The sequence below is a fragment of the Pseudopodoces humilis genome, chromosome 7 (genome assembly GCF_049639895.1).
Source record: "Pseudopodoces humilis isolate 2021_Gansu_Grassland_sample_001 chromosome 7, ASM4963989v1, whole genome shotgun sequence".
NCBI classification, from domain to species: Eukaryota; Metazoa; Chordata; class Aves; order Passeriformes; family Paridae; genus Pseudopodoces; species Pseudopodoces humilis.
This window is the reverse complement of record NC_142206.1, coordinates 11,817,065-11,827,352: the sequence shown is the minus strand read 5'-3', so window position 1 is coordinate 11,827,352 and position 10,288 is coordinate 11,817,065. Positions and strand designations below refer to the sequence as shown.

The 10,288-nt window shown below is 42.0% G+C and overlaps 1 protein-coding gene across 1 annotated transcript; it reads left to right on the top strand.

Moving 5' to 3' along the window:
- The first annotated feature begins 8,053 nt into the window (after positions 1-8,053).
- On the top strand, positions 8,054-9,784 carry FANCF (FA complementation group F). The gene has a single exon (XM_005531597.3). The coding sequence runs from the start codon at positions 8,067-8,069 to the stop codon at positions 9,144-9,146; it is 1,080 nt and encodes a 359-aa protein (XP_005531654.2). The 5' UTR covers positions 8,054-8,066; the 3' UTR covers positions 9,147-9,784.
- Positions 9,785-10,288: the final 504 nt, after the last annotated feature.

The window sequence follows — 10,288 nt, the reverse complement described above, 5'->3', positions numbered from 1 at the left end:
ACAGATATATTATTTGTAAAGACACTGTATAGTACAGCAAAGGAGTGGTGTCTGACAATTTTGAGATGTTTTCAGGATATTAAGGCAATGAAAGTGAATAATCCAAATTACTTCTGTTATTAGAACTCAGACATCTATAAATAGCTCCATACATAGTTGTCTTGCATAGAGTTTATATATCTTTTTATGTAAATTAAAAATATAACCAAATAAGATACGAAAATGTGTTGGCAAGTGACTTTCTGTTGGGGGTTAGGTGTCCTTCTTTGAGTTCTGTCTCACCTGTGGAATTTTTAGCCATTAGTTGCAGGGAAAACCTGACTGCTGGTACTTTGTGGGTGCTTGAGAAACACAGAGTTCGGCTGGGCCCAGGAGGGAAGGGGGGCAGGAAAAGGGTGGGGACAGTTTTGATGGCTTCTTCAGCTTCAGAGAAGTACGCTTGCTGGTGGAAGCTGTTGTTGTGGAGAGAAGGGAATTTGCCATCACCCAGACAGAGCTGCTTCTTTTTCTCTTTTTCTTTTTCTTTTTCTTTTTCTTTTTCTTTTTCTTTTTCTTTTTCTTTTTCTTTTTCTTTTTCTTTTTCTTTTTCTTTTTCTTTTTCTTTTTCTTTTTTCTCTTTCTTCTTCTTCATCTTCTTTTTCTTCATCTTCTTTTTCTTCTTTTTCTTCTTTTTCTTCTTCTTCTTCTTCTTCTTCTTCTTCTTCTTCTTCTTCTTCTTCTTCTTCTTCTTCGTCGTCTTCGTTGTCTTCGTCGTCTTCGTCGTCTTCTTCTTCGTCGTCTTCTTCTTCATCTTCTTCTTTGTCGTCTTTGTCTTCTTCTTTGGTGGGCCTCTCACCCCCTGTCCTGCCGGGACATGTGGCAGTGCCAGGCACCGCCACGGAGCTGCTGATACACCTCAACCACTGGCCCAGGATCTCTGCTCATTTCTGCCATTCCAGCTAAATGTTCCTCAGAGCCCTGCAGGAGCACCTGGACTGACTGCCCGAGGGAGTTTGTGAAGCAAAGCCTCTCCTCCATCCCTTCCCGTCTCAGCCGAGAAAGCTGTCACGGGTACCCTGGTTCTGTTTTGTTGTTAACGCTGTAGTTATTGTTGCTTGTTTGCCCCATTATACATACTAGCAAAGAACTGTTATTCCTATCCCCAGATCTCTGCCTGAGAGCCCCTTGATTTCAGAATTATAATAATTTGGAGGGAGGGGGTCTACATTTTCATTCCAAGGGAGGTTCCTACCCTCCCTTCCAGACACCTGTCTTCCAAAACCAAAACACAAAAGCACACAGCTCAACACTTTACCATTCATAAGCTGAGCAACATTAAAGCATGCTCTTACCCCACAACACATATAAGTTAAAAAATGTATTAACACAAACAACCTCAGGTCAAACTAGTTGTAGCTAATACACACATGACAACTGGAACTGGTTTTTGGAGTGCATACATGATCATTTAATAAGGCTCATGTGCTGCAAGGAACTTTGAATGTCTGTACTAACTTCACTTCTAATTGATTATTCACACAGAAAAAGGTGACTCCATTTGCTACCCAATTACACTTACATTTATGTCTATGATACTAAAGAGCTATACTCTAGCTTAGCAGTTTTGCTGGTATAGTTCTGACTCATAGTATCAAAATTAGAAATTAAGCTAGGCAGCAAAATCTGTCTTTTTATATAAAAAATTCAGTTTTGGTATAGCCAGACATAGGTGAATTAGAGTTAGGTTTAGGTTACCTCAATGACATATTATATATAGCATTCTTTCAACATGCTGAATCAATTTTCACTCTAGTGCATTGCAAAACTGATGCTTGGCCATTGACCCCACTTACTAAAATCATAGCCTAATGCATCACAAATGGGCTTTGTTACTAATACAATGGTACACTATGTTATAAATCCATATTGTGACACTGGCTTTTTGCAAGTATTAAGATGAATGTTACATGCTTTTGCTGTGTCTTTTTATTTTTCTCCTGCTAGCAAATTTTAGGTGTAGGTCAAGAAGAATTTTGAATGTTAGGGCTGGGTCCTGTCTGTACAAATCAAGATAACCCCAGTGGAAAAGATGATGAGGCCCAGGCTGCTATCAGCACTGACCACCTGCAGAGGAAGGAACCCCAGCCCAAATAAAAGGGTGATAAGAAAGAATCAAGCTTCTATGACGCATGCTCTAAAAAGGTGGACCTGAGGAGTGGCTACTAAAACTAGTTCTTGGAAAAGTTTGAATATGCATTAAACTCCTACAGAAAAATGGGATGAAAGGAGTGTTCTGAAGATACCAGGTGTGCTCTTGGCAGAGAGCCAGGCACCCGGCCATTTTAACCCTCTGCTTTATTATCTTTGTCTCCTAATTGTCTTTTTGTTTATATTAAACCTCTTAAAATCTATTAAGCGAGTGAACCTCGTTTTTCACAACTACAAGCAAGACTTAGAGGTTTCAGGGGAAATTCCCCTAATGACAGATATGCCTTTTGTACCATCTAAGGCACATGCTGATGTACAAATTAGTAGGTTGTAGTGGTTTAGATTTGCCAATTTCATTTTCCCGGACAATGCACCAAATAAATGTCGTGGTTTTAAAGCAGTAACTAAAAAAATTACTAGAAAACTTACTTATTTTTTGCTGTGAGATATGGATTAGAACAAGAGCAAAACAGGCTTAAAACTTAAAAGGAATAAAGAAAGTTTATTAACAAAACTACAAGAATAAGAACACCAGAATAAACCTCCAGAAAACCCTTTTTTCCCCACTACCCAACCATTCCCTTGTTCAGATGACAACATAGAGACAAAAACATTGGAACTTTGGGGTTTAAAACAGTCCTAATTCCTGCTAGAGTCTTTTCATCGGTCTTTGTAGAGAAACAGAAGTCTTCTTCTGCTAATCTGTGGAGTTTCTCACAAGAAAACTATTTCTGTTATAGCTTTCTATTTCTCTGATGCCAGCTGCACAGAAATTCTGCCATCAGTTCACTCCTCCCATTTCACATCACTCTGAGGAGTGTCATGGGTCAATGAGTCTAGGGATGTCATTTTTTAAGGATGAGTTATTCAAAGGCAAAAGTTCGCTTCATCTGTCTCTGTGAGCTTCTCTGGAAACAGTTTTCTCATTGCCCCTCAAGGCCTCAAATCCTCGCTTCACTCTGTTCCAGCACCTCACTGTATCACAATTACTCCACCTTTTGCTCAAAATCCACACTTTGAACACTCCATTCCTCCCAATATACTCTGTCATGAATTAAAGGAGTTTTTTCAGAACACTATTGTCCATCTCCATAGCTTTAACAGAAAAATATTTCAGCTTATAAAGCATCTCCTTATTCTCTCTTCCCCATCTAAAACTTAACTCTTTTCTTCACTGTCTTTGATGATTTTATGATGTCTTCTTCATGTTGATTGTCTCTCTCTCTCTGTCTCTCTGGGAAAAAGGAGTAATCTGTACATTTTATCGAGGTAGTAAAAGAATTCAAGTCTTGGAAAAGCTGCAGATGTTCATAGTGTCAGGTTTCAGTCCAGCAGCAGAAACTACAAATTAAGCCAGGCCGGCCAGCTCCGTTTCCCACCCCCCCCCCCTCCCCCACCCTCTGCGGCCTTGTCTGGCCTGGAAGAGGGGGAGGAGGCCAAGACAGAACCTTGTTAACTTTTCAGAAGCCGGAAACTAAAGAGAGCAAGAGAACTCTGGCTTTAGTTCTTCAGGTGGTGTTCACAAGTTGATCTTACTTTTCAATGGTCAAAACTGCTGTCAATTCTTAGAAATGACTGATAATTGGTCAGGAGAAAAGACTCCCATCAGCCACCAGCAGCTTCAACTTCCTTAGCTCCCAAAGCTATCTTAAAGGTAAAGTCACCCCATGACATAGGTTCAACACCTTTATTATGCAATTTGATCTGTTCCTATGCCAAAACCCCACCACATCCTTACTCTTTTTTGAGATACTGAGAGATTTCATTGACACATAAAAAAATAAATCGAACTGCCTCACCAGAAGGTATAGAAGGGATGATAGATAGTGGGCTTGACTAATAACCTCCGTTTTCCACAGAGTTTGTTGCAGAAATAGAAAGAAATTCTACAAGAATGGTTCACAGGTTTAGAGTCTTTGCTACATGTAAGATAAGAGTGGCAAACTTGTGCCTAATACACAATTTGAGGCAGCTAAACAAATCTCCTTACAGTTAGAAAGTGAATATTAGTGCCAGAAATATAGAAGATGATCATACATCTCTCTCTTAATGTATTCATTTTTATAATTTACAGTAACACCCCCTCATCTAAGGAAAGACCATTCCAGAGTTTTACAGTGCAAGTTAGAATGAGTAAACAATGTCCTAAATTTCTGTTCAGGAGAAATAGTATAACCATTTTATAGCCAACATGACTTCTTAGAGGAAGGAAAATATAACAATGAAATCCAGACTTCTGGCTACCTTGACCAATTTTGCTTCAAAACTGATATTTCCTGCCAGGGTGAATTTTACTGGCTCCATAACCAGAGTGAAAAAACTCACTAGTTCCATAAAACCCCATAGGAATCTCTACCTGATTAATTTTACTTGACTTCTCAGCTTAGATAAAACAGCACAGTAATTCATATTAAGTGCAAAGCTTGTGAAACTGTTTTGCAGTGCTTCACTGAAAACTGGGTTTGTTTTCAGGGAGCTATGAAAATGACTTTCCATATTTCTGCATCTCCCAGACACTTCTATTAATTCCTCATCAACTTTCCTTGCTATGTATATTATTAATCATAAACTGTAATAGAGGAACACTTACTATAGCTTAACACAACCATAGATGAATACCCTCAATCTTAAGTTAAATTTAACTTAAAAAATTAAATTAAAAAATTTAAGTTTTAAATTTAAATTTAAAACTCATAGATGAATACCCTTATTTCAATGCTCATTTTGAAGATTATATTAAAAAAATATGTAAAATAGACTTTACTGAGGAAAACCAAACAAAATAGTGAAACAGAAACAAAACCTACAACACGAGAAACACTGGCCACCCCTAGTTCATACTATTGCATCGACTTAGAAGAAGCATACAGCGGACATCTAAACAATCCAATGTGTTGCGATTGTAAATCTGTGCTCTAGCCTATCATTTAAGATACACCCTGTTCTCTCTTCTATTTTCTTCTTTGCTTTTAAGTAAGACATAACAAAGGTTATTTTTTCAGACTGTGTAATGAAGTTATAATTCTTTTGCATGATTTTCTTTAAGATATCATTGTGAGTTTCACTTCTTGTTAGGTAAAAATAGACTGTATAGTATATGCAACATGAAATACACATCCAAACACACAATAAAACAGTATAAGAGACTACTACAAGCATCATTAGTAGAGGAAGCAGGTTGATATCAAAAAACCAAAGACCTATGTAAAGCCTAGAAATAAACTTTTGGGTTCTTTTTGAAAAAGTAATCAAACAGGAAAGCACAATCTGCAGGCAGTGCTATCTGAAAATCCACTCACCATTCTATCTACCCCATCTCTGTGTTCTTACTGTATCTCCTGACATCCTAAAATTAACTTTCCATTTTCTATTCCCTTCCCCAATACTAACTTTCTACCTCAACTCCTCAGTCTCTCAGTACTCCCTTCCCAAGTATATCCCAACTATCCTAAGGTGTTCCTCAGATAGAAAACCAACTCAGCACTGTACAAGTATTTTAAACCATACCTATACAACTCAGCAATACCATTAGGTAACAACAGTCTTAGTATGAGATTTTTTTTAGGGAAAATCATATATTTTAGAATGCTACCTTAAGATACATTCTATTCATAGACATGAGCTCCTTCAATCACAAACAAGGGCCACAGAATTTCAATCAAATGCCTGTATTAGGCCCTTAACCTACAGGTGACCTAGAGCATCAAGCCTACAGCTTCATGTTTTTTAAAGTAAGAAATAAGAAAAATAAGAAATAAGATAAAAAAATAGGAGTGAAATAAGAAAATAGAATAATAACTCAGATGAGAGATCTGTTTTAGAGGGTGTACTTGAGAAAATTTTTCACTAAGCAATCATTTAGGGCAATCTACAAGAGGGTCTAGAGAAGGGGGCCTAGTATCTAAACCCTTACTTACAAATTCTTAATCTGTCTTTTGCTTTATTTTCTAAGTGTGACGTGAATTAGAGAAGCTTTTCACCATCAGCTTTGGCGTTACTTTTAGGGCAAGGACCTGTGGACATGAGATAAGGTCTCAGCATGTGCTTAGTGAAACACAGAATTCTAATGGGTTCAGTGGCTCTGTGCACATATTTCAGTTTTCCTTAGTGGAAAAGAAAGCAGGAGAAGCAAGTTGTTGACCTTTTTCTCATCTTTAACCCATGTTAGTTTGAAGTCAGAGCTACAAGTGTTGTGTCTTACTATCTAAGCTACCAAGAGTCCTTGCACACTCCATCACCTAAAAATCCAATTTGCTTAATAACCAAGTTGGAGAAAACTATTTGCAGCACTAGGATGTACAGAAGAGAACATACACTCTGCATGAGGATGCATGCATCTCTTTCAAATAGATTATGGTTTGCCCTACAGTATTGTAGCACACAGCATTATAGCTGGTTCCTGCACTAAATTCCAGTCAAACCTCATTTACTATGCCAGGTGTTGCTAGTGCTTTTCAGAAAGCTAAGGGAGTTGCTTGGGCAGGTTGGCAGTATTGTCCCCATGATTGGACACAGGGCCATGTCCTGGCAGGCTGGGTGGGTGAGAAGGGTGTCCACCCTGCTCTCCTGGACATTGCTACAGCCCAGCTCAGCCAAAGGCACCAAGGGCACCAGGGGCTCACTAGGCAGTCACCATGCCACTCCGCTGCCTCCAGACCTGCTCCAGTGGCTAGGATTGTGCCACAGGGCTGCCAAACTTCCAGAAAAATATCCAGCAGCTCCCAAACCTTCCAGCTCCAGCACCTGGATGCCACTGCTGTAACCCTGAGGAGCAGAGGCACAGGGTGCATCTGTGGGAACTGCAAGAAGACAGACCAGCTTGCTCACTTCCACACTCTGAGGGGACACATAATGTAGCTCTGACAAGGAGATGGAGGGAAAGAGCCTGTAACCCAGCTCAGTGTAAGTCCTTGAGGCAGTAGACACTAGGCAAGCACCTGAGAGCAGTCACCCTGACACGTAGGCTGTGTCAAGTCACGCCTAACTTGCTTGCATGTAAATTTGTCCTTCAGCTAGCAGAGGTGGAGGAGTCACTTCTGGTTACTGTAGAGAGGAGCTGTTAAAGTGTTTCCACCATGTTCTCCTGGGCATCTGGGAAATGCCAGCAGCGTCGGTGCCCAGGCAGCCATTGCAGGTGTCTGCCATTATCCCTGCAGGCAGCCAGAGGCTTGGCGCAGGTACTCTGAGGAGGCCTGGTACCCTGGGGCATCGCTAAAGAGCAATGAAACCATTAATTGGTGGGGTAGAAGGGTGAGTCCAGCCCTTGGCAGAACAGAGCCGTGGGTAGTGATGGGCAGTCCTGCTCCCTGCTGAGCTTGGGCGTGGCTGCCTTCCAGGGCCTGAGCTATCACTGAAATTTGGAAGTACCCCCAAAGGTGGGGCAGAGGGGCTTTGCTCCTGAAGAGGTTTATTTTTTTAGGGGATGGTTAGGAACACTATGCTGTGTTAGGAACACTATATTCTGTGCCTCTTAGCATACAGACCAGCCGGTCGCGGGAGCTGATTGTTCTACTCTGCTGTGGCTTCACCTCACGTCCTGTGTGTAGTTTTGGGCGACACGATAATAAAGAAATAAAGCTACTGTAGAGCGCCCAAAGGAGGGAAAGTAAGATGGTGAAGGGCTTAGAGAAGAATGATTTACTTAAAAAAAAAAAAATTAATCGTGCTCGCGTTTTATAATTTTAATTCAGCTCACTTTCCCACTCCTGGCTGGGTGATCAGCCGGAAGGTGAGTGACTACTCCTTTAACAAAAGCTGGATCCGCATCGGATTGACGTCCCGCTCAGCCAATAGAGTTAGAAATGCTATCCCTCCGCGGCTCGGGTTGGCCCCGGCTCCCGGCGGGATCCCGCTCAAACCTGTAGCACCAAGGCTGGGACATGGAGGTTGTGCGGGGGCAGGTGGAGCAGCTGCCGGTGCTCCTGGCTGTGTCCCGCTCCGCGTTGGTGCGGGACTGGGACTCTCTCGCTCTGGACAGGGCTCTAGAGTGGACTCGGTATTTCAAGCACCTTTATGACCGGTTCCGTGCCCGGCCCCAGCTCTGGGAGGCCCTCGGGCGGCGGCTGCGCCGGTCTCAGCCCTACCCTCTGCTCAGCTTCCCCACACTGGGCCGCTGCACACAGCTGTTGGGGCTGGCGCTGCTGGAGAACCGCGCTTTGCCGCCCGCCGCCTGCCGCCGCCTGCTCCGCAATCTTCTGCAGCCTCCCAGCGCGGGGACCAGCCCTGACCCCGGCTTCCCGGAAGTGCTCGTCCGCCGCAAGGCCGCGGCCTGTCTGCTAGCGCTGTCCCGCCGCCCTCCCCGGCGTCCGCCCGGGCCAGAGCCGCAGCTGCAGGCGGAGGCGCAGCTGCTGCTGAGCCGACTGCAGGAGGAGGGGCAGGAGGTCGAGGAGGCCGCTGGGCAGCTGCATTGGCTGTGCAGTGTTCTGGAGCAGCTGCCCCAGCCCCGCGCCTTCGAGGTCGTGGCGGCGGCGCTGGCTCTGCTCAAGCAGGGACGTGGCGCTGAGCAGGCTGGCGACAGGGATCGAGATGGGAGCAGCAGTCTAGACGGGTACCAGGCGAGTGCTGCAGGGGACGAATGCACCGCTGGACTCCTGTTTTCCTGGCTGTTGGGCAACCAGGAGCGATTTTCTGCCTTTTGCCTTTACCTCCCATATTCCCATCTTGCCTTCCTAGCTGGTCACTATTCCCAGTTAAGCAGGTCTTATTTGGACCTCTTAACCAGTTGGGGAAGCCACTTGATTTATGACCCCTTGCAGGGACGGTGGGTTAAAAGTTGCATTGACAAAGCTGAATTGTCTTGGGAAGAATTAAGGGAGCGCTTCATCTGCCTCTCTCAGGAATCTACACTGCTTAAAGAACAAACCCAAGCTGCTCTGCAGCTCCTGAGGACACAAGATGGAGACTTCAAAGTCTGCGGCCTAAGTGTGTGGACTGATTTACTGATGGAAGTAGGCTACTAATGCATGAACACAAAAGCAGCATAAAAACTTATAAAATCAAGCAAATCTGGTTAACTATTTGATGTGAAAGGCAAGACAGCTACACCTTCGTTGAAAACCAAATGTTACTGTGACTGGTGATCACAATGATTCTGACTGCATCTGTTTTTGAGGTGTTTTAGGGAAGCCTGGTGTTTTCTTGTAATTGTGCTGTCATTTCTGGTCAATACAGAATTTTTTTTTTCTTTTCAGTACTTGATTAATTATCTAATAAAATGAAAATCCTTTCTGTCTCAAACATGGAGTAGTTTTCTGTTTTGAAAATAAATCAGTTCAGATATGGTCAGGGTAGTAATTTTTCTAAATGTTGGAGGCTGAGCAAAAGTTCAAAGGGCGGGCAGAGTTTCAAATGTGAAAAAAACAAATTCAGGGTACCTTTAGTAGGGGTTGTCTTCATTGGCTGGCTGCTCTGGTGGCCATGTTGTTGTTCTATAGCTCTTTTGCACTACTTAACCCCAGGGTCAGTGAAGAAACTGAGAGGAAGCCAACTGGAAAGCTTCATGAAAAGTTCTAAAAAGCCCTTATTAGTTGCTATATTATTTGATAATATGCAAGTATTTCTTAAGAAAATGGCAGTAAAATGTAGGATATTCTGTGTGGTTTTCTTCCCATTTCTGTAATTTATTACACCACTCATTGCTTTGTGAAGCAGAAAAGTGAGTGAACAGCAAACTTTTTTATCATCTGTATATATAATAAATGTAGGTATTTTACATATATAAATATATAAATATAATATAGAAATAAAGTTTTATATATGAAACTTCGTTTATATGTTTATACAAAATATTATATAATTGTATGTGTAAGATATGTGATATATAGTATATATAACACTTCCCCCTTTATTATTTTATCTGTTTCTCTGAGGAAAATTGAACAGGGTAGTTTCTACCTTTCCACTTTCATTAAAATAAGTACTGTAACACAGAAGCAAACTAGTATTACCAAAAGCGAGCACTTTTAAGAGAATAGTCAAGGAAAATGAGACAAACATATGGAACTACTGCCAAAAGAGTTATTAAACTTTCGTGTGGATATCAGGAAAATTAATCCACAAATACCAGATGTTTATGTCCAAAAAGGAGACAGAGGAGTCCTTT